At 43.8% G+C, this 22,880-nt stretch overlaps 1 protein-coding gene and 1 pseudogene across 1 annotated transcript; one reads left to right on the forward strand and one right to left on the reverse strand.

The window, feature by feature from the left end:
- Positions 1–17,161: 17,161 nt before the first annotated feature.
- LOC124975004 (26S proteasome non-ATPase regulatory subunit 4-like) lies at positions 17,162–18,316 on the forward strand. The gene is given in 1 exon segment (XM_047537916.1): positions 17,162–18,316. A coding segment is annotated over 1 exon segment (1,155 nt).
- A 3,805-nt stretch (positions 18,317–22,121) lies between these two features.
- LOC124975001 (transmembrane protein 18-like) lies at positions 22,122–22,556 on the reverse strand (annotated as a pseudogene).
- Between the last annotated feature and the right edge of the window lie 324 nt (positions 22,557–22,880).

Here is a 22,880-nt window from a genome sequence, read left to right on the forward strand (position 1 = left end):
TAGGAAATCGGGTCAGATCAAGAAAATAGAGGCCATCAAGCCATCCGCCTCTCGAAGTTGGAGACTGCCATGGGAGAATGGAATATCAAGGACATGCAGAACCCATTGATAACCAGATTTACCTGCCCTTGCCAGAGACTGCAGGCAAGAAGGTGCTAATCAATGCCCCCTGGGCCCTTGCCTGTCTGAGACACCTTGACCCTCCCTCTGCCCCATCTGCTTTTCGCTTTTTACATTTCAAAACCAGGCCTAATCCAGTGGGCAGGAAGGGAGGAGATAAGGGGGAAAAGAGATGGGAGAATGAAACCCATAAAAAGGACAAGATTTGCTCATCCCATGGATTCCGCCTTTGGGTCCCCTTCTTCCACCTGGGAGAAGTCTGCTTTTCCTTTTCTTTAATAAAGCTGCATTTTCCACTCTACATTTGCCTCGGCGTGCTTCTCCGGCGTTATACTTCAACACCTGAGGAAGCAGGACTCGTCACCGGTAAACAGCGGTATCAGATTTGGAGGCCCCAGCGAGATCTATGCCGAGGTAAGTGAGCTTTTCTCTTCACGCACCCCAATCTGTCCGAGGTGCATCTTTCTGTCTCTTTCTTTCTGGAGGGCAAGATGGGCACCCGTCGGCTACTTAAATGCAACTAGTGCAGCCGCCATTCTTAAGACTCGGGTGAGAGGTTTCTCGGCTCAGGCAAGTTTCCAATCCCCTGCTCTGCAGGCACGTTGGGGCTCTGCTGAAGCCATTTCCTACTTTTCTGTCCAGGCCCGGAGTGCAATTGCCGTGAGTAAACAGTGTCCCTAGTCCTGATCTGCCCAGGATGCGTGGAGGCGGAGGAAAGGTTGGAGCAACTGCGGGGTTCTTGGCCCGGGCTACTCTCGGTGGATCCCAAAGGTTCCTTCTCTGGACTCCCCCTCCCGACTGCCCTAAGGGGTATCCAAGGTGATCAGTAGACAAATGGCACCGAGGGAAAGCGCCAATTACATTTGCCTCCGTATGGGCCACGCAGCACACCGCACACATCCATTCCCTCCTGGATGTTTTCCCTTCGCTCGTCGATCAGACATTAAACATTCAGATAGTAGGATCATAGGAAAATCAATAGGAAAGTACTCAGGTTATCTTTGTTTGCATATTTAGCCTTTGTTAGTTTGTTTAAAGTTTTCCTGTGCTTAAAGGTGCTCAGTGTGTTCTAAGCTGCAAGGAGGATGTATACTTTAATTCAACCCCTCCCTTGAATCCCTCAGAGAACAGGGTATTATATGTCTAACAATCAATAGGTGTCCCCCTCACCCTTTGGAGATCCCTTTAGTCTACAAAATAGGCAAGAAGATGTACAATTCTTCTTTTGTTGTAGGAATTTATAGTGGCAGGGAGGAAAGCAGTAATGCCCTTAAGTCTGAATCCTCCAAGGGTCTCTAGCACAGGGCAAACTAGAGCCCCAGCACTTTGCCAAAGGAGGCCAGAAATACTTTGGCAAAGCCAGGTAGTGAGAGACGGGTTTTCTGGACCGGATTGAAGCTCAAACTTAGGGAGACGTCCCTGCACATAGTCTCCGGCGTGGGCGCCTGAGGTCTATTTTTCTTTTCTTCCACTTAGATGGGAGCTTCACTCTCAACAGTATTGCCAGGTTCACCACTAGCCTGCATACTGAAAAACTGGGACAAATTTGACCCACAGACACTCAAGAAAAAGCGCCTCATTTTCTTCTGCCACCAGGTCTGGCCTCAAAACAAACTCTCTGATGGAGAATCTTGGCCGCCAGAGGGAAGTACAAATTTTAATACCATTTTACAGCTTGATAGATTTTGCAAAAGGGAAGGAAAATGGTGTGAGGTACCTTATGTTCAGATCTTCTTTATTCTAAGGGAAGACCCCAAATTATGCCAACAATGTAAAATAGATTCAGCCAGAACCACTACTCTAAAGGAAGAAAGCCTTAAAGAGTCACCTACTGAGGGAAAGGAATTTTCTGCTAAAGTCCATCAGCAGGCCTCCTGTCCTCCATACCCTGGTCCTTCTCATCTGCCCCAATGGACAGATCAAATGTACTACCTCTCCAGGAGATGCCGGGAGGAGAATTTGGACCAATTAAAGTATACAACCCCTTCTCCCTCCAAGACCTAAGACAGATAAAAACAGACCTAGGGAAATTTTCAGAAGATCCAGATAAATATATTGAGGAGTTTCAAAACCTATGCCAGGTGTTTGACCTCACCTGGAAAGATATTATCCTGTTACTTAACCAGACTTTAACCTCCAATGAGAAGGAAGCCACCCTGAAAGCAGCTGAACAATTTGGGGATGACCTACACCTTGCTCATGCCCCAGGAGCCCAAACTAGATCTAAACCCAACTATCCATCGGGAGCACAGGCAGTTCCAAGAAATGACCCCGACTGGGACCCAAACGATGAACAGGATGCTTGGAAAATCAGACACTTCCAGATGTTAGTCCTTGAGGCCCTTAGGAGAATCAAACAGAAGCCTATTAACTATTCTAAGGTTTCTGAAATTACACAAGGTCCCGAAGAAAGCCCGGCTATTTTCATGGAGAAACTCAGGGAGGCAATGAGAAAACACACCACCGTGGATCCTGAATCCACAGAGGGCCATTTACTTTTAAAGGACAAATTTATCATTCAGTCGGCCCCAGACATTCGGAGGAAATTACAAAAATTGGCATATGGCCCTGATCAATCCTTAGATGATATCCTCCGACTTGCAACTTCCGTTTTTTATAATCGAGATGTAGAGGAAAAGAAGGAAAAAGAGTGTAGAGACAGAAGAAAAACTGAAGCGCTGGTCTTAGCCCTAAGAGGAGTTAGCTTCCCGGGTGATGAAGAAAGAAAACGGAATGTACCTCAGGCCACAAAAGGGATTTGTTTCCGTTGTGGAAAGGAGGGACATTTCAGACAGGGATGTCCCCAAGCCAAACGGCCACCACCAAAGCCCTGCCCCAAGTGTCAAGGCAACCATTGGAAAAATGACTGTCCTCAGGGGCGTAGGTCCTTGAGGCCAGACTCTTCCACACAGGCCTGACGGGGCCCGGGGCCAATTCTAATGGCTCCCGTAACTCCTATCACTACGCATGAGCCCCAGGTATGCTTCTCCGTAGGGAGCCAAGAGGTCAACTTCCTCTTAGATACTGGCGCTAGTTTTTCAGTGCTCACCTCTTATCCTGGACCTCTCTCCTCTAATACTATAACGGTGCAAGGGGTGTCTGGACGGCCTATTACCAGAAAGTTTACTCCCCCACTGAGTTGTGAGTGGGATGGGATGATGTTTTCTCATGCATTCCTGATAGTGCCAGAATGCCCTACCCCTCTATTGGGAAGGGATTTACTTTCAAAACTTCAGACTTCCATTACAATGAATTTGGGACCACAAGGATCATTATGTTTACCTCTACTAGAATGTGATATAAACCCTGAGGTATGGGCCACTGAAGGCAAGATTGGACGGGCAAAAAGAGCAATCCCAGTTAAAATAGTCTTAAAGGATCCCTCTGTCTTTCCACATCAGAGACAATACCCGCTACGCCCAGAAGCAAAAAAGGGCTTATTAAAAATCATCCAGAACCTCAAACAGCAGAAACTTTTAGTACCTTGTAACAGCCCATGCAATACACCAATTTTGGGATTTCAAAAATCAAATGGGGAATGGTGTTTAGTCCAAGACCTCAGAATAATTAATGAAGCAGTTGTTCCCCTCCACCCAGTAGTTCCTAATCCATATACTCTGCTATCTGAGATTCCAGCAACTGCCGCTTGGTTTACTGTGTTAGATTTAAAAGATGCCTTCTTTTGCATACCTCTGGATTCTCAGTCTCAGTATCTGTTTGCCTTTGAGGAACCAGATAGTGGATCTCAACTAACCTGGTCAGTACTCCCCCAAGGATTTAGAGATAGCCCCCACCTATTTGGACAAACTCTAGCTAAGGACTTAGCAGAATTCAAAGATAAGACAACTGCAATTGTTCTCCAATATGTGGATGACATCCTGTTATGCGCCTCCACCCAGGAGGAATGTCAAAAAGCTACTACAGAACTCTTAAACTTCTTAGCCAATCAGGGTTATAAAGTCTCAAAAAAGAAAGCTCAATTATGTCAGCAACAGGTCCAATATTTAGGATTACAACTATCCCAAGGAGTCCGCAAATTAGGACAGGAAAGAATAGCTCCCATAGGACAATATCCTCTGCCTCAGACCCTAAGGCAACTCAGAGGCCTTAGGAATAACTGGATACTGCAGACTTTGGATTCCTGGGTATGGAGAATTAGCTAAGCCTCTTTACAGTCTTATAAAAGAAACTTTGCAACAAGGAACAACCAATCTAATATGGGAACCAGAACATATTAAAGCCTTTGAGACATTAAAAAGGGCCTTACTCCAAGCCCCTGCTCTTAGTTTACCTACTGAAGAGAAATTTAACCTGTTTGTCACTGAAAGAGGAGGAATAGCCCTAGGAGTGGTAACCCAAAAGAATGGGCCTATTCAACAACCAGTAGCCTATCTCAGCAAGGAACTTGATATGGTATCTCGGGGATGGCCCCACTGTTTACGAGTAATTGCATCTGTAGCTCTACTAGTCCCTGAGGCAATCAAAATCAACCTGGGAAGAGACCTTACTGTCTACACTTCCCATGATCTCTCAGGAATTTTAAACTCAAAAGGAGGACTATGGCTTTCAGATAGTCGCCTTCTAAAATATCAGGCTTTACTTCTGGAAGGACCCATAACTCAAATAAGGACTTGTTCGACTTTAAATCCAGCTACTTTCCTACCAGAAACATTAGAGGAAAGTCCTGAACATGACTGCCAACAGGTCCTAGCCATGAATTACTCAGCCCGAGAAGACCTTCAAAACCTTCCCCTGTCTAATCCAGACCTCACCATGTTCACTGATGGAAGTTCCTTTGTGGAACAAGGAGAACGCAAAGCTGGATATGCTGTGGTGACTTTACATGACACTTTAGAAGCGCAATCTTTGCCCCCAGGCACAAGCGCACAACTTGCGGAATTAATAGCCCTAACAAGAGCCCTGGAACTAGGGAAACAACAGAGAATTAATATTTATACTGACTCTAAATATGCCTACCTAATCCTGCATGCACATGCAGCAATTTGGAAAGAAAGAGGATTTCAAACAACTGAAGGAACAGCTATAAAAAACTATAAACAGATCTTAAAACTATTAGAAGCTGTCCATTTACCCAAAGAGGTAGCAGTAATCCACTGCCCTGGACATCAAAAAGGAATAGATGAAATAGCAGAAGGCAATAGACGAGCAGATCAGCAAGCCAAAGAGGCTGCTAAGGGAACTTTGCAACAAATAGCGACTTTAGCCCCTTTGATATGGACAGGCCCTCCCCCAGAGATAAGGCCCCAATACACCCAGGAGGAAACACAGCAGGCTTTATCTAGAGGAGGTAACCTCTTGCCCTCTGGGTGGATTCAAATGGAAGATAACAAACTCTACTTACCTGCTAACTCCCAGTGGAAGATTTTACACACCCTACATCAATCCTTCCATCTGGGAGAAGAAAACACTCTCAAATTAACTCAAGAGATATTTGAAGGGAAGAATATTTCAAAAACAATCCAACAAATAGTCAAAGCCTGTAAAACGTGCCAAAGGAATAACCCCCTTAACTCTACCAAAAAGCCCCCAAGGCTACAAAGAACAGGACAATTCCCTGGAGAAGACTGGCAACTTGATTTTACTCACATGCCAAAAAGTAATGGATTTCAATATTTATTGGTTATGGTAGATACATTTACAGGGTGGACTGAGGCCTATCCCTCCAGAACTGAACAGGCAGGAGAAGTAGTCAAAGCCTTATTACAGGAAATAATTCCTCGATTTGGTCTGCCCCGCAGCCTCCAAAGTGACAATGGAGCTGCTTTCAAGGCTGCTGTCACTCAGGGAATATCCAAAGCCTTAGGCATAAAGTACCATCTCCACTGTGCATGGAGGCCCCAGTCCTCAGGAAAGGTAGAAAAAACTAATGACATCCTTAAAGATTTGCATTCTCAGATAGAGGCCATGTCCTCTCCAGACTCATCATGGGAACAAATTCTTAGTTCCTGGTTCTCTGGTACCTCCTGGTGGAAAACATTATTAGTCTCTATAATCATCATCATACTCATTGGTGTGTTCCTATGTTGTGGCATTTACTGTTGCATTAATCTTATCCCGGTACTCATAACTTCTTGTTTCTCTTATAGACCACCCATCTCTCAAATGACCCTCCAGCCTATTACTCTTCAACCAGACTTTTACCGTGGACCCCTTGATCGACCCGATTTCTAAAAAGGAACTCCAAGCTGCTTGCCCCTCACCGTCCACTTTCAGCTTGAAGAAGTCAGAGCGGTCATCGACCCCCTTCCCCAGCAGCATGGAGTTCCTAAGATTAGAGGGGGGAATGAAGCCAGAATTGGGGACAGGCAGTTAGTGTAGAAATAGGAAATCGGGTCATATCAAGAAAATAGAGGCCATCAAGCCATCCGCCTCTGGAAGTTGGAGACTGCCATGGGAGAATGGAATATCAAGGACATGCAGAACCCATTGATAACCAGATTTACCTGCCCTTGCCAGAGACTGCAGGCAAGAAGGTGCTAATCAATGCCCCCTGGGCCCTTGCCTGTCTGAGACACCTTGACCCTCCCTCTGCCCCATCCGCTTTTCACTTTTTACATTTCAAAACCAGGCCTAATCCGGTGGGCAGGAAGTGAGGAGATAAGGGGGAAAAGAGATGGGAGAATGAAACCCATAAAAAGGACAAGATTTGCTCATCCCATGGATTCCGCCTTTGGGTCCCCTTCTTCCACCCGGGAGAAGTCTGCTTTTCCTTTTCTTTAATAAAGCTGCATTTTCCACTCTACATTTGCCTCGGCGTGCTTCTCCGGCGTTATACTTCAACAACTGAGGAAGCAGGACTCGTCACCGGTAAACAGCGGTATCACTACTATTAGGAAGGCAGTTCAAGAAGATGGTGTTCATTCCCCTTTTGCTACACAGTTAATAGAGAATTTTAGTCTAGATCTTAACACTCCCAAGGACTAGAAAGATTTGTGTCATATGATATTGGGCTCTGGTGAGTGCCTCCTATGGAGAGCAGGGTTCTATGATAAATGTGAACAACAAGCTGAAAGGAATAATAGGGTGGAAGTACAGGTAAATGCTGAATGTTTATAGGGAGAAGAAATCTATGCTTCATCAGATGTTCAGGCACAGGGCCCACCTCAGTATTTAGATCAAGTGGCTTATGAGTCCTGTGAACTTTAAAACAAATCCGTAGCAAAGAAGGAAATAAATCATTTTCTCTCTCCCACTCCTTCTCCTCACCCTTTCTCTCTGCCTTCCTCTTCCTCTGTCTTTTATGCTATAATTAATGGTTATTATCATTTTTCTTCTACAATTCTTTTTTATTTTGTTTTTCTGAAATGCAATATTTTTTGAGCTCACAATTTTGATCCTACATACCTAGGTTAATGATTTTCTAATCAGTTCTATTTTTATTCAACTTGTGTTATTTTTGAACATCTGTTACATTGCAATAGAGATAAATGATACAAGGCCTTTTGTGTTATGTGTACATGTTTTTGTCTAATGTCATATTGTCTATGTATGTTCCAGACAAAATTGACATGAATAATGAAGCCAAAATTGGGGACAGGCAGTTAGTGTAGAAATAGGAAATTGGGTCAGATCAAGAAAATGGAGGCCATAAAGCCATCTGCCTCTGGAAGTTGGAGACTGTCATGGAAGAATGGAATGTCATGGACCTGCAGAACCCATTGATAACCAAATTTACCTGGCCTTGTCAGAGACTACAGGCAGGAAGGTGCAGATTAATGCCCCCTGGGCCCTTGCCTGTCTGAATCACTTTGACCCTCCCCCTGCCCCATCCACTTTTCACTTTTTACATCTCACCTGCAAAACCAGGCCTAATCCCATAGGCAGGAAGGGAAGAGATAAGGGAGAAAGAATGGGAGAATAAAACCCATAAAAAGGACAAGATTTGCTCATCCCATGGATTCTGCCTTTGGGTCCCCTTCTTCCACCCGGGAGAAGTCCACTTTTACTTTTCTTTAATAAAACTGCATTTTCCACTCTACATTTGCCTCAGCGTGCTTCTCCGGCATTATACTTCAACACCTGAGGAAACAGGACTCGTCACTGGTAAAGAGCGGTATCAATAATAAGTGCACATAAAATTAAAATATAAAAAATGGATCCACATATTTTAAATTCACGTGATTTAAAAAGGTTCAATTTGGGCTGTGGAGATAGCTCTGTTGGTCGAGTGCTTGCCTTGCAAACATGAGACCCTGGGTTTGATCCCCTGCAATGCAAAAAAAAAAAAAAAAAAAAAAAAGTTCAATTTCAATTGGGTAAACTAATAAGAGTAAAATGTCTTTGAAATTAACTTGCAAGTCTATAGGTGGTCAAACTAATAAAATGTTAATGTTTATAAATGTCTAATATCAATTGATTCTAGGACTTTTCTTCAACAGTAAAAAGCCGGCAAATACTGTTCAATACACTTGTCTGATATCTTGGATTTACAGTAAAATAAGTAAATTAGACTTAACATACATAAGATCACTCAAATAGGTTTGTTAGAGACATCTGATTAATTTGCAAAGTTAAAATGCTAATTATTAAATAACATCCAGTACTCTTAACTCCTTAAATTCCAGGGGGTAACATACTTAAACGTTATTGATGTTTTCAAAGATTGGTGGATACAAAGGGTTTAAAGATTGTTTTGTGTTATCACTAAACACAATGTAACTAAGAGTTAAGTCCTTATAGGTACAATTCAATATACAAAGAGCTCCAAAAGTTTTAATTGTGTTTCCATTAGAGTACTACAAACAACAAAGTGTTCCTGGGCAATAAAATGCTTATGTGGTAAACATGAGGATCTAAGAAAGTACTAAGAGAATCTATGTGTAATAAAGGGCAAATTGCAACAAGTGTGTAACTAAGTTGGTCATATGTATGTGAAACAATCAGTTAAAGCTACTTAAAATTTTTCCTAAGGTCAAATACTAATGTACTGATATAAACCAAAGTTCAATCTATATGTTAAAGTGACAAGGATTTCTTAGGAACACTAATTTAATCTTAACATCATGTCTGTTTTCTTCTTTAGAATAATTACTCTTGAAAATTAGGGTTTAAACAATTATGGTTAAACAACAACTGTTAGAGTATTGTACTACGTTACAGAGTCTAAAAGAAGCAATAGTTAAATGCAAATTAAATAATACACTTGTGTTAACATGCTAGAATAAGTAAAGACTGGAAGCTACAAAAGAGAGATTCTTAGACAAATGTGCCTAATAATTATCAAGAGAAACAGCCAGAGTCAGAAACTTTTAGTCAATTTAAGGCCTACAGACCTTCCTAAGCTACACAGGTAGGCTTAATCTATGCTTGCTAGTATGATTATCTAGCCCTAAATAACAGAAATATACAGATCTCTACTAAACACAGATTATACCAATAAAATAATATTTTACAAAAATTAGATGACATCAAGTAGCTTAGCTATATTTTCTTGGGACATCTATGACATTAAAGGTTACATGTTGTATTTACATTCCTGATAACTTGGACAGTGTCAAGGTTCCCACACAAGGTTCCTTTCCAGCCTTTGCTAGGCCTTATTATGGGAACAATTTGTCAGTTCTTCTACCTCCTGGTGAGGGATTATTGACTTCTGTCATCTTCATGATATTCATGGACATGTTCCGGATTTTGCAACATTTATTTTGTATTAATCTCATTTCAATACTCATGTCTTTTGTTCTTCTCACATAGAAGCACCCACCCCCAGATGCCTTTACAACCTGCTCTTCCCCAACCAAATGTCTACCTTGGACCCCTTGATTGACCTGATTTTTAAAAGGGAACTCCAAACTGCTTGCCCCATGCTACCCGCTTCCAGCTCATAGCAGCCAGAGTGGTCATCACTCACTCCCTGTCCTTACAGCAGTAAGGAATTCCTAAAGCAAAAGGGGAAAAGGAAACCAGAATTGGGGCCAGGCAGTTAGTGTAGAAGTAGGGGATCAGTCAAATTGAGGAAATGGAGGTCATGAAAACCATGTGCCTCTGGAAGTTGGAGACTATCCCTGGGAGAATATAATGTCAAGCATTTGCAGAGTACATTGGCTATCAGATCTACCTGGCTGAATCACATTGGTCCTTCTCCTGCCCATTTACTTCTCACTTTATGCATCTCACCTGCAAAACTAGGCCTAAACACACAGGTGAGAAGGAGAGATAAGGGGAAAAACCTGGAGAAAAAAGAGACCTTAACCTATAAAGGATGTAAGGTGCACTCACTTCTTGGAACTTTAGAACATTAGCTGTGGTCCCCTTCTCCCTCTCAGGAGAGGCCTGTGTTATCAACTTTAAAGAGAACAGGTTTAACATACTGAATCCTACTACAGTGTTAGGATTAGCCTGTATACTCTTACTTATAATAATTGCAGTCCTTAAATGTGTGTGGTCCATTTTCAACAAGAGACTCATGAGGGTTCTGGTTTATGAGGTCCTCCTGAAGGAATCTCTTGTCCTAGTTCTTGGTTTGCAGCAGTTAATGTCTCAAGTATGTAAACTTGGAGAGGGGAGCATTCCACTCTGACCACCTAGGAATACAAACAATTGCCCCCAAATTGGGTCATCAAAACAGACAATGGACCTGCACACACCTCAAACAAGTTCAAAAATTGGGCATCTACTCAGAACATCAAAGTAATTACTGGAATCCCATACAATCCACAAGGGCAAGGAATTGTAGAAAGAACACACCATACCATAAAAACTCAGTTACAAAAAGAAAAAAAGGGGGAAAAGAAGAACACATAGGCCCCCATCATACACACTCTATCACATTCCGTTCACTAAGGAAAGAATTGGGATTCCTTTCCCGGTAATACTCTTCTGCCATTGGTGTACTTGAAACACCCCCTATCAAATCACCTTCGTGGACCACACCCTTTACCAACTCAGGGGCAAGGTTTTGCTTGTGTTTTCCCAGAAAGTGAATCTACACCAATTGGGACACCAGCCAGATCGATCAAACCCACTACATCATATGTAGGGCAACAAGAAAAATGTTGGCAAACCTTGATGGAGAAACTGAAGAGATTCGATCTTGAGGACACAGAGGTCTCCTCAACTATGCAAGGATAATCATCAAAACACAAAAAGAAAAATGAAGAAAAGAGGTCAACATGCACCTCCAGTAACTTGGGGGGTGATTAAAAAGGGTAACTCAGGAGGCTCAACAAATGGCTCCTGATGGTGATACTTCCCCATCCACTTTGTTTTTAATAAGGTGTGCTATTATCACTGCCAACTCTCACCACACTGGTGCAACAATTATTGGGATCCCTAATCCATCCATGGTGATGCCATTAGGTTTAGATGCAGGTGTCCTGCCTTCTATCTTAACTTCTAATACTTCCATGGACATTCCTGCCACTTCAGCACCTCCTTGTCAAGCTCAATTTAATACTACTGCTAACGCTACTGGCAGTTGACTATTCGTGAAATTGTCCAATTGTTTCTCCACTCCTGAGCTCTCATTATGTAATCACGTGATCTTCTTATGCCCTGATATTCTCCTAGATCATACTATTGGAAACATCACAGTTCTTAGATAGGTTAAATTAACTTCTGTATCTAAGAATAGTTCTACAGATGTCTTCCCTGGTTTGCATGTCTGCCCATGGATTCTTGCCAATACAACTAAAAATGAAAACAGAATTAGACCATTGGCAGACATCCATCCCCACCAGTGTGTGCAGAGTCACACTCCTTTTAGAGTTACCCAGCAGCTTTCATCCTTTCCCAGACCTTTAGTAATAAATGCCTCAGAACCCGCCCCAAGCTCACTGAAAATGTATTATAATTCTTCTGGAAGTGCCTCACTGTTAGGTACTCTATTATATAATCAGCAAAGATGTTTAGATATAGGACCTATGCTTTTCCTCAATGGGACTCATTTTAATGGAACATCTTCACAAATGTTTAATGTGCCTCTCTGTGTTCAGCATCCATTTTATTACATTGTCTCTAATTAAACCACCAATATGTCTATATATCATCATGATTCTACACAGTGCTTCCTGACCAATTATTGGTCTCCTGGATTTTCAACTGCATTATTAGCTAGATACCTCCTTACATTTGGGCTATATCAAATGACACTCATACTATTCAACCAATAGCTCTTACTGAAGAAGTACAGTTAATACTTGCTAAAAGAGATTTTGGACTTATTGCATTGCTTGCAAGTATCATCATTGCTGCTCTAGCTGCTTCAACTGCTGCCACAATAGCCTTAGTACAAACTGGTGCTAATGCCACATTGCTAAATGCACAGACTACTAGAGTCAGTGAAGACTTCGCTCTTCAAAACCAAACTAATACACTAATACAAGGGGGTATCCTAAATTTGCAGCAACAAATAGATCTCACAAATGAAAGAATGGATATCATGACAATGACAATGTGTTTACAATGTAATCCCTCATTACCCTTTGTTTGTGAAACTATGGTAACACTTGATAATGTGACTAAATGGTGCAAGAATTAAGTACATATTTAAGGGGTCCTTGGAATGCCCAGTTTCAGAACTTAACACTCAAATTAGGTCATGCAATCATGTCAATCAATGAAACCTGAGCCCACCTTGTACTGAATGCTTCTTTCTTTACATGATTATGGAAAAAAATCACCTCCATATTTGATCCAGTAAATATTGCATTATTTGGGCTCTTCCTTGCTGGCATTGTAATATCATTTCTATGTATTTGCTGCTTTTGTAACAGAACATCAAAAATTGAAACTAGACAGGTCATGTTAACTCAGGTTATGATGTCAAAAAAAAAGGGGGGGGGAGATGAGCAGAATCCTGTGGTGTACCAGGCATGGATACAAGGTATGGACTAGGCTTGAGAACAGAACACTGGACTCTCTTCATGTCACATCAGTACACTCTGTGATGACCTACTGCATCTTGAGACTTCCTGGTCCCCAGTAGAAGTCTGCTCTTCCCTGTAGTACAGTATTATAAACATGTAAACTGAGCACTGGCCTGGCTGTCTCATTCATATGATTGGTTCTCACTCCATATATAAACTATTGCACTTCCTGAATAAATAAAGACTGTGTCCCAGAACCTGGATCCTGGTGTCTGAATTAAGGGGCACCGTCACACTCACTCCCTTCCTGAGAAGCCAACCCACATTTGACAACATGTATCCTCAAGCATTTTCAAATTGTAGCATCCTTATTATTTCCTGGACTGGTTGTATCCACTGCCACCCCACCAGGTACCTAGAGTCTCTGCTTTCCCTCTTTCAGTGTGATTTCTTTCAAACAGGTCTTCTTGTATCATTCTTGACCCTGCAAAGCATGAGCCACTCATTACCAGAATCATGGTAAATATGAGACACCATATCCTTCAGCTAATTCTGCACTGAATCTACTCAGAACCTCCATCTAAATTAACAATAGTCTAGAAAAGGGCTTCATTCCTCTTGACACTGGACCTCCAATGATACAGGGAGATTAGGTTGCACACTCCCGCATTTCCTCCTGAATGTTATCATCAGGAGCTAACATGTATGCATCCCCAAATCACACAATTGGACTTCAAGTCATTTGCAACCTGATCCCGAAAAAAACTGAGTGAGAAGAGCCAGGGCCAAGGGCGGCTGTCTCTGGTCCTCACCTCTTACATTTCCAGATGACTTTGAGGATGACATGGAAAGTGCTGAGCTGTGCAAGTCCACTTCAGTTGCACACATCTGGAGTGTGCCCATGAAGCCTGGTAATTTCCAAAGACTAGTGCAGTTGTCATTTGCAACCTGGTGAGCATTGTCTTCTTGAAGAACTTGCTGATGATATAACACTACAAGCATTGTCATGAGAAGGAGCTCACCTATGATTTGTTGTGAGTTGACTCATGTCAGGGAACATCTCCTGCTAAGAAACACAGGTGACCCAGAAAGGACTGCTAACTTTGATCGCAGCTCCATGCTGAAAGTCTGATTGGAAAAGGCTTGCGTGTCCAACTGTCTTGTTTTCAACTGTGCCGATTGAGTTGATGAAGAGAGGAGAAACAGATGAGAGGAGAGAGGGATGGCATATTCAAAAAGCCTTTCTCCCCCCTTCCTGTCTGAGGGTCTGGAAACTCAAACCATGGTCCTTGCGCATGCTAGGTGAGTGCTCTCAAAGAGGAGCTACCTTTTAGCTTTGCAGTACCTGCTTTTAGGTACCCTCTAGATCCCCTACTGCTGTGACTCTATCAAATTCTCTGCAGAAAACTCAGCCCAAACAAAGCCAACAGATTCCTTAGAAAATCTTCATCTTCCTTTCCACAGCAATCCTGCAAGGAACCTTTCCTGCACATCAAGACCCACAGTCAAGCAGTGCGTCATGAGGGGAAATTTTTATCCCTATTTATTGAAGGAGGAAAAGGTTTGCAGCTGAGCACTGAGAAGAAAATAATGTCAGTGAGCATGGAGTTTGGGTGGGGGCAGGCAGAAAGAGAGGCAGGCATATGTGAGAAACAGAATATGCTCAGGTTGTCAGTATGAAGGGAGATATCGGGGATCATTCACACCTGGAGCCCTAGTCATTCCAATCACAAACCACTGAATCCTTCCTCACTCCTCTTTTTCCTTCTGGCATTTCCTTGGAAAATTTCTAACCAGGAGATATCTGGGCAAAAGGCACAACTCAGGGGAGGTGCTGAATCTTGCCTCACATCTTATTTACGGATGAGGAAGTGGAAGGTGTTTCTCATGGACAAAGCCTGTTTCCCTAAATGAGGGAATGCCTCAAAAACACAGCCAGACCCTGTCAGTAAATTTAAAGAAGAAAAGGGAAGTAATTATGGCTTATGGGATCTGGGGTCCCATGATCGATATTTACTGGCAGGAAGAAAAAAACATTTTCATGCAATGTCCACCTGCCACTAGTTAGCTTTGTACCTCTTTCTCTCAAGATTCAATGGAGTGAGATAAGTGACTGAAAGTCATATCCTGAATATCTCAATCCTTCAACTCAATCCATTCCCCTCTGAAAATGGCCTGAATTTGGGTTTTCCGTGTTCTTATTCCCTGAGAGGGAAAGATGGGAGAGCGTCTCTATTCTCAGTGGAAGGGGAAGGCTTCAGGCATGGCAGGTGTGAAGGGCGCAGAGGTTCCAGGCTCTAGTAGGAGCACACTGTTTCTCTCTCTCCCCAGAGGCTTTCTCTGGGCCTTGGGCCACCTGAATACTGAGGAGTGGTGTCTTTGACTTCATGCCTGCACATCAGACAGCGACTGAGGTCACAGAGGAGCAGCTGGACAGCTCAGTGGCATCACGGTTTCCATAGCAATCAGAGATGCTTCAGATCCTGGGGATTTCAGATGGAAAATGAAAAGAAATGCCAGCTGTGGGGTGATGGTAAGAGGAAAGAGAAGCAGATTCAGGGCCAGGGACCTGATCTTTCAAGAAATGGGATCCTAACCTGTTGACCCAGTTGAAGTGGAGATATCAGGTTTGTGGGGTGCAGCCGAGCGAACCAGGAATTGCTCCCAGTCCAGGCAGGTCAGGGGACCCAGCTGAAGCCTGACAACTTGCACTACATTTTAGGCCTCCTAGGTGGTGCTGTTTTGGTTTGGCTGCACCGGACATCATGACAGCATGCTCACCAAGCTACTGCTGTGGGCAGGGATCCCCCATGAGGTGTGGGGGACCAGGCAGGGATGGAAGGCTGCATGAGTTCTGGTCACTCACTGTAGCACTGCCACATTGGCATTGCCCTCCAAAACCACTCCTCCAGGTCTGCACACCCGGGATTTGTCCGAGTCAGGCAACTCACCTAGTGTCCTAGCAGCCATAGGGCATTATGGCTGCTAAGAGCTCAGGGCAGGGGAGCTTGCAGCACTGCTACCTGGCTTAGGTGCTCCTTGAATTGGGAAACATCACACCCAGTCTGGTCAGTTGCCTCTCCTTTCCAAGATAGCCCTAACAGGAGACAGCTGGAACCTGGGGAGTTGGTCTTCCAAATGTAGGTGTGTGGCTGCTGTGATAACTCATGAGGAGACCAGAGAGTCATTCAGTCAGCATGTTGGAAGGAGGACAGGGGGTCACTGCCAGGCAAGGAGAGATGTTCTGTGCTCACTCCACCAGCCAGGGCCAACCAACTTGGCTGCTGCCTTACAAGTGGGCTACACTCAGAATTTGTCCTGCCATAATTTTTCCAGATGTCCTGAAACCCACTTTCAGAGGCAGTAATATATAGCCCTTCTCTGTTCACCCAAGGGTTCATTCCCTTGACCAGGCTGCTGCCTCTGTGGCACAAGGCCCTCTGAGAAATGGCCTATTATCAGTCCATGTATGATGCAAAGTACAAGCCAGTGCATGAAACAAGAGCCTTCCTTTGGAATGAAGAACACATTTTTACAGGGCAGAATACCAAAGGTGAACAGGCATCGTGCTGAATGAGAAATAGCACAAAGTTTCAAGGATGAGTATTCCAAACCGAAGGGTAAGGACCTTTGAGGGGCATGAATAGCACAAGGGTGTTGGTGTTGAAAACCAACTTCAGTGAATGGACACTAACAAAATGGGCTTTGCTTAAGGTCTATGTCCAAATTCCAGGACATTTCTTTTGCTTCAACATCCTGTACAGATACAGGATGTAGTCAGTGCCAGATCATTCTGTGAACAACCATCATGACTGACCTTAATCCTCCCAGCAAGGACTTCAATGCCCTTACCAGTTCCTGGCTCTTTCCTTTTGATTGCAAGTGCCAGCATCATGATATGCTTATTTTATTTTTTTTCAGCACAAGACCTCTGAGGAAAGGCTTTCCTTACTCCACACACATGACTCAATTTACCTTCAATGTAAATGACTTTATGGTATGATATATAGCACTGAAGCATGGCTCTCAAATTCAAGAATGCACCTCAATATCAGACATTTAGTCCAAACCATCTTGCTCAAAATTAAAAGTGCATACCCAAAATGGGCAAAACCTGAATATCAAAAGAGGACACATTAAAGAACATGCAAATGTGTGATAGGCCTTATTGTTCAGGAAGAGTGTATCCTGGAGGCAGTCCCCAAGAACTGGTCATGAGGGAGGAAGGTTGCAATATTTTTTTGGAGAATACTGTGCTTTGTGTGTACAGCAGTGAGTATATGTGGAATGGAGACCTCTTACCCCCTTGGCCACAGACCCAACAGTATGCTGTCAACAAAGTATGTCACTCAAAGACTGGAAGCATCCATGAGTACAAAGTTGGCCTCGTCACACTGGCCAATGACTGTGAAGTGCTAATCATTCTAACCCCTGACACTGGCAGCATCCTGTCCATGCTCCATACCATTCAACCCAAGTGCAAGATCACTTTCTGCACTATCATTTGCATAGCCCATCTGACTCTGAAGCACCGACAAGGCAAGAATCACAAGCTGTGCATCATTGCTTTTGTGGGAAGCCCCAAAGAAGACAACAAGAAGGATCTGTTTAAACTGGCTGAGCACCTCAAGAAAGAAAAAGTAAATGTTAACAGTATCAATTTTGGGGAAGAGGAGGTGAACACAGAAAATGTGATCACCTTTGTAAACACACTGAATGGCAAAGATGGAACTTGTTCTCATTTGGTGACAATGCCTCCTGGGCCCCACTTGGTTGATGCTCTCATCAGTTCTCCAATTCTTGCTGGTGAAGGTGGTGCCATGTTGGGTCTTGGTGCCAGTGACTTTGAATTTGAAGTGGATCCCAGTGCTGATCCTGAGCGTTCCCTGGTTCTTCATGTTTCTATGGAAGAGCAGTAGCAAAGGCAGGATGAGGAGGCATGGTGGGTAGCAGCAGCTTCTGCAACTGAGACTGGGATTGCTACAGGTGGGACTGAAGACTCAGATGATGCCCTGCTTAATATGACCATCAGCCAGCAAGAGTTTGGCTGCACAGGGCTCCCTGATCTAAGTAGTAAGATTGAGAAAGAGAAGATTGCTTATGCCATGCAGATGTCCCTGCAGGGAGCAGAGTTTGGCCAGACAGAATCAGCCAACCTTGATGCCAACTCAGCCATGGACAAATCTGAACCAACCAAGGAAGAGGATAATTATGACATGATGCAGGACCCTGAGTTTTTTCAGAGTGTCCTAGAGAACCTTCTGGGTGTGGATACTGATAATGAAGACATTCAAAATGCCATAGGCTCTCTTGACTCACAGACCACAAAGGATGGCAAGAAGGACAAGAAGGAAGAGGATAAGAAGTGAGACTGGAGGAAAAAGGTGGCAGGGCCTGCCCAGGGGACTGCATAGTGTGGGGTGGAATATTGGTTTAGATATGTTATCTGTAACCAATACGACCTAAATAAAGTTTGGCAATTAAAAAAAAAAAAGAGTGTATCCTCAAGTATTTGCAAGTTTTAGCATCCTTTTTATTTCTTAGACTGACTATATCCACCACCAACATGCCACATGCCTAGTGTCTCTGCTTTCCCTCTTTCTTTCAAAGATAACTTCTTATGCCATTCTTGACCCTGCAAAGCACAAGCCACTCATTCCTAGAACCATGGTGCACATGAGAACACCATATTCTTCACCTAATTCTACACTGCATCTCTTTAGAACCTTCATCCAAATTAACAACAGTGTAGAAAAGGGCTTCATTCTTCTTGACACTGGACCTCCAATGATACTGGGAGACTAGGTTGAACATTTCCCCATTTCCTCCTGAATGGTATCAGCAGGAGCTAACACGTATTTATCCCCAAATCATACAATTCGACTTCAAGTCATTTGCAACCTGATGCCGAGGAAATCTGAGTGAGAAGAGCCAGAGCCACCTCTTGCTTTTCCACATGACATTGAGGTTGACATGGAAAGTGCTGAGCTGTACAAGTCCACTTCAGTTGCACAGCATTTGGAGTGTGCCCAACAAGCCTGGTAATTTCCAAAGACTAGTGCAGTTGTCATTTGGAAGTTCCTGTCATTTGCAACCTGGTGAGCATCATCTTTTTGAAGAACTTGCTGATGATATACCCCCATGAGCGTACTTGTGAGAATGATCTAATCTATGAGTTCCTGAGAGTTGACTCATATCAAAGATCACCTCATCTTAAGAAATGCAGGTGACCATTGAAGCACTGCTAACTTTAACCGCAGTTCCATGCAGAAAGTCCAACTTGCTTATCCAACTGGTACTTGTTCAACTTTGCCGATTGAGTTGATGAAAAGATGAGAAAAAGTTGAGACCAGGGAGGGTTGTCATATTCAAAAGAGTTTTTTTTTTTTTCTTTAAAGAGATGGGTTTTTGCTGGACTTGGTTATGCATGCCTGTAATCCCAGTGGCTTGGGAGGCTGAGGCAGGAGGATGTCTAGTTTAAAGCCTGTCTCAATTATGACAAGGTGCCAAGGAGACCCTGTCTCTAAATATAGTAGAAAATAGGGCTGGTAATTTGACTTAGTGGTTGGGAGCCCCTGAGTTCATCCGTGGTACTCTTCCGTCTTTCCCCCAAAAATGGAGAGATGGTGTCTTTCTGTTGCCCAGTCTGTCCCTAAACTCCAAGGTTCAAATGATGCTCTATCTCAGCCTCTCATGTAGTTGGGACTTACAGGTGCATGTCACTGCACCTGGCTATGTAGATTGTTGTGTTGCTGGTAATAAGGGTACTAGAGATCAAATCCAGAGCCATATGTGTGCTAGACAGATGTTTGCTCTACCACTGGTCTATGTTCACAAACAGGACTTTTTTTATATCAAAGATGTTTTATTACACATCAATCAATAAACTGACAGTGTCACAGGCTTGTAGAATGCACAATATTCTTTGTTCTTTTTTGTTCATAAACACATGGTAAAAGCATCTGCTAACTAAAGCAGAGGAGCAGATTACCTATGAGCCTTCCACTTCTCAGAGCATGAATGTGGTGGGGCTCATACCCCAGACCTTATTTTAAATTTACTTTTCTGTAGTGCTGGTGATAAAAATCAGCACCTCAGGCATATGGGCAAGTACCTATCACAAACCACAGTCCCAGCCCACACCCTGCATGTACCCACACAAGTTTTATGAATTACTCAAGAGCTGATGATTTTGGCTTGCAGGATTTTCCCTAATAAGAGGAGGAGATATAAAGACAGTTCCCAAAAATGCAATTCCAGCCACTGAGATAGGAGCCTCACTAAAATGATGCAAACTTCATTTTTGTGAAAACAGCACACATGTGAAACCCAGAGCCCACATCAGGGTCACACATGGGCTAACACCTAGGTACTGAGCTAACAGTACTATTACACCACTTTATCACAGGGAAGCTAGACTCAGGTGGACAGGCCCAGATCTGCATGGTCCAATGTACAGATGTGGTCTCACTGGCTTATATCAGCTGCATGAGAGGTCCCACAGCTGCCTCAGGTGTGTTCTCTCCAGCAATTTCCTGACCTGCTTCCCAATGCTGGCCTGGGACAGCCTGGCAGGCAACAGCCCTTGAGGGCCACCTCCACACTCACACAATGCCTGCTCTGGGCTCCTGCAGTCACACATCAGCGGCTCTTCATTTTCTGTGAAACCACCTTGTGGGGGGTGAGGGAAGCCCTTGTCAAGCCATGCATCATCAAACACCCTGAGACATCCACTGAGATGTGCACAATCATACTTGCCACATGATCCCACAGGTGATGTCAACTTGAGATTGGTCTTGCTTAAGATCAGGCTGCTACTCCCAAGTCACCTCTGCATTCATTGTAAAAGCTAAACAAATTGCAGAGGGACTGGAAAGAGCTGCAGGCACAAAACTTCAGTGGCCTGGCTGAGAGGATTCTATCCACTCACATCTACCACCTGCCAGCTTCTCCACTAAGAGTTTAACACCACCTAAAAACTTAAAACATACACATCTGAATTTCAAGACAATGTTGCAATCAAACTGTCAATTGTTAACATTCTTAATATATTAGGAGCTTTCACTTGGACAGTTTTTTCTTTTAGAAATTTGAAAAATGTTTCACTACATCACATGAGTGCCCCAGACAGGCAGCCCGAGGGCACCCCTGCAGGATGGAACTCAGGAGGGCAGAAGGGACCTGCACTGTCCAGGTGGAGTGGAGACCACTGGGTCCTTAAGGGAATGTTTCTCTATTCGTAATGCTGCACTCAGAGCAAAATAAAGGGTGCATTTAACACAGTCTTGTCCACACAGTCCAACTTAATGCTTCTCCTCACATTAGCAAAATTTGATCAGTGAAGTAGCCCCACTGTTGGCTCAGAAGGCCTAACCTCATGGGACCCAGCTGTTAAGCTGAGATATATGCCAAGCTCCTGGTTTCAGAAGGCCCAGGCTCAGGGGACTGGTCACTACTTGAGATATGCCCAGCTGATGATTTCAGAGGGCCAAGACTCAGGAGATGGGCCATTACATGATATGCCCATTTGGTGGTTTCAGAAAACCCAAACCCAGGGGACTGGTCAGTATATGAGATATGTGCCATCTTTTCTAGACTTGCTTCAAAGGCCTCAGGCAGAGTAAATGTGGGGCCAGCACTCTGTGCAATCCTCCAGGATGGGGACACAGTCCATCTCTGCAGGATTTCAGCAGCACTCAGGTTCCACTCACTAGTTGCAAGCAGCACTCCTCCCCCAGTGACAAGCAAAAGTGTCACCAAACTGTCCCAAGTCCCTTGGGGTAAACCTGCCCTCAGTTAAGAGCTATCCTGTAGAGCACAAGATGCAGGTCAATGGCCAGGTGATTGGCCTGTGTGCAGGACGGCACTATTGCTGGGGTTCCATGCCAAGTGGACACTCTACAACTGACCATAGAGTCCTGGAAGGATGCACAGAGCACTCCTGTGGCTTAGCCTGAGAGACTAGGTCAGCTAACCAGCCTGGCAGACCAGGCTCAACAAACACGTGAGGGTACAATTTGTGTTGGTTTGAGAAACAACTTTAGTGTGTGCTCCAGTGCTGGAGCCCCAGAGAGGAGCATGGTTTCCCACCACGCCAACTGAGGATGCCTGGGCATCACTGCACAGAAGCCACTGCGGCCAGGAAGACCAACAGAGCCCAGCACTGCCACAAGTCTACTCTTCCTTTCTCCTCTTCTTCTCTTTTCTTTTTTCTTGTAATTTCTTCAGGTCAGTCATCACATTCAAAGTCTTGCATACCCACATAATCACAATGAGCAGCAGTGGAGCTGAGAACATGACAGAAATGGACATCCCCCTGGAGTCAAAATACTGGTATTTTGAAAACAACCAAGGCACAGGAAATGGCTAATCTGTAGTCTGTACCTCTGGGATGAGAAGCAGGTGAGGAGCAGGCACAGCACATGGAAGATGGCCAGCCCCACCAGCCATGGTTCACTCCAGTCTGTCTGCTGTAAGGACACATGGTTAGCAATGCAGGGCAGGCTGAAGTCTGGATGCTGCTTTCTCAGGAAGCCAGAGAACATAGCCAGCTGTGATCACTGCAGGGATGCTGACAGGGAAGGAGCTGACTGAGAAGCCCAACGTCATAGCGCCCGCGAGGCCCGGCCTCACCACCGCTGCCAAGCCATTCCAGGACATTTTAATAAAGTACTATTCTTCAGTTTTTAATGAAAATAGTTATGATTCAGTGTCCTGAAGTAATGGAATATTTGTATAGTTTTGTGAAGATGTTTCATCTTAAATTTTTCATAACAACCATTTTTACTTATATTAGGCCATGCCTTCCATGTGATTTTTATATATCAGTAGATGTCCCACATAGTTGAGAAATTTTTCCTGCTATCCCACACTCTACTGAAAGAAAATGCCCCAGTCACTAAAAGAAAAAAAGAAAAAGAAAGAGGCTGGGGC

Source organism: Sciurus carolinensis, unplaced genomic scaffold (genome assembly GCF_902686445.1).
Source record: "Sciurus carolinensis unplaced genomic scaffold, mSciCar1.2, whole genome shotgun sequence".
In the NCBI taxonomy this organism is placed as follows: Eukaryota; Metazoa; Chordata; class Mammalia; order Rodentia; family Sciuridae; genus Sciurus; species Sciurus carolinensis.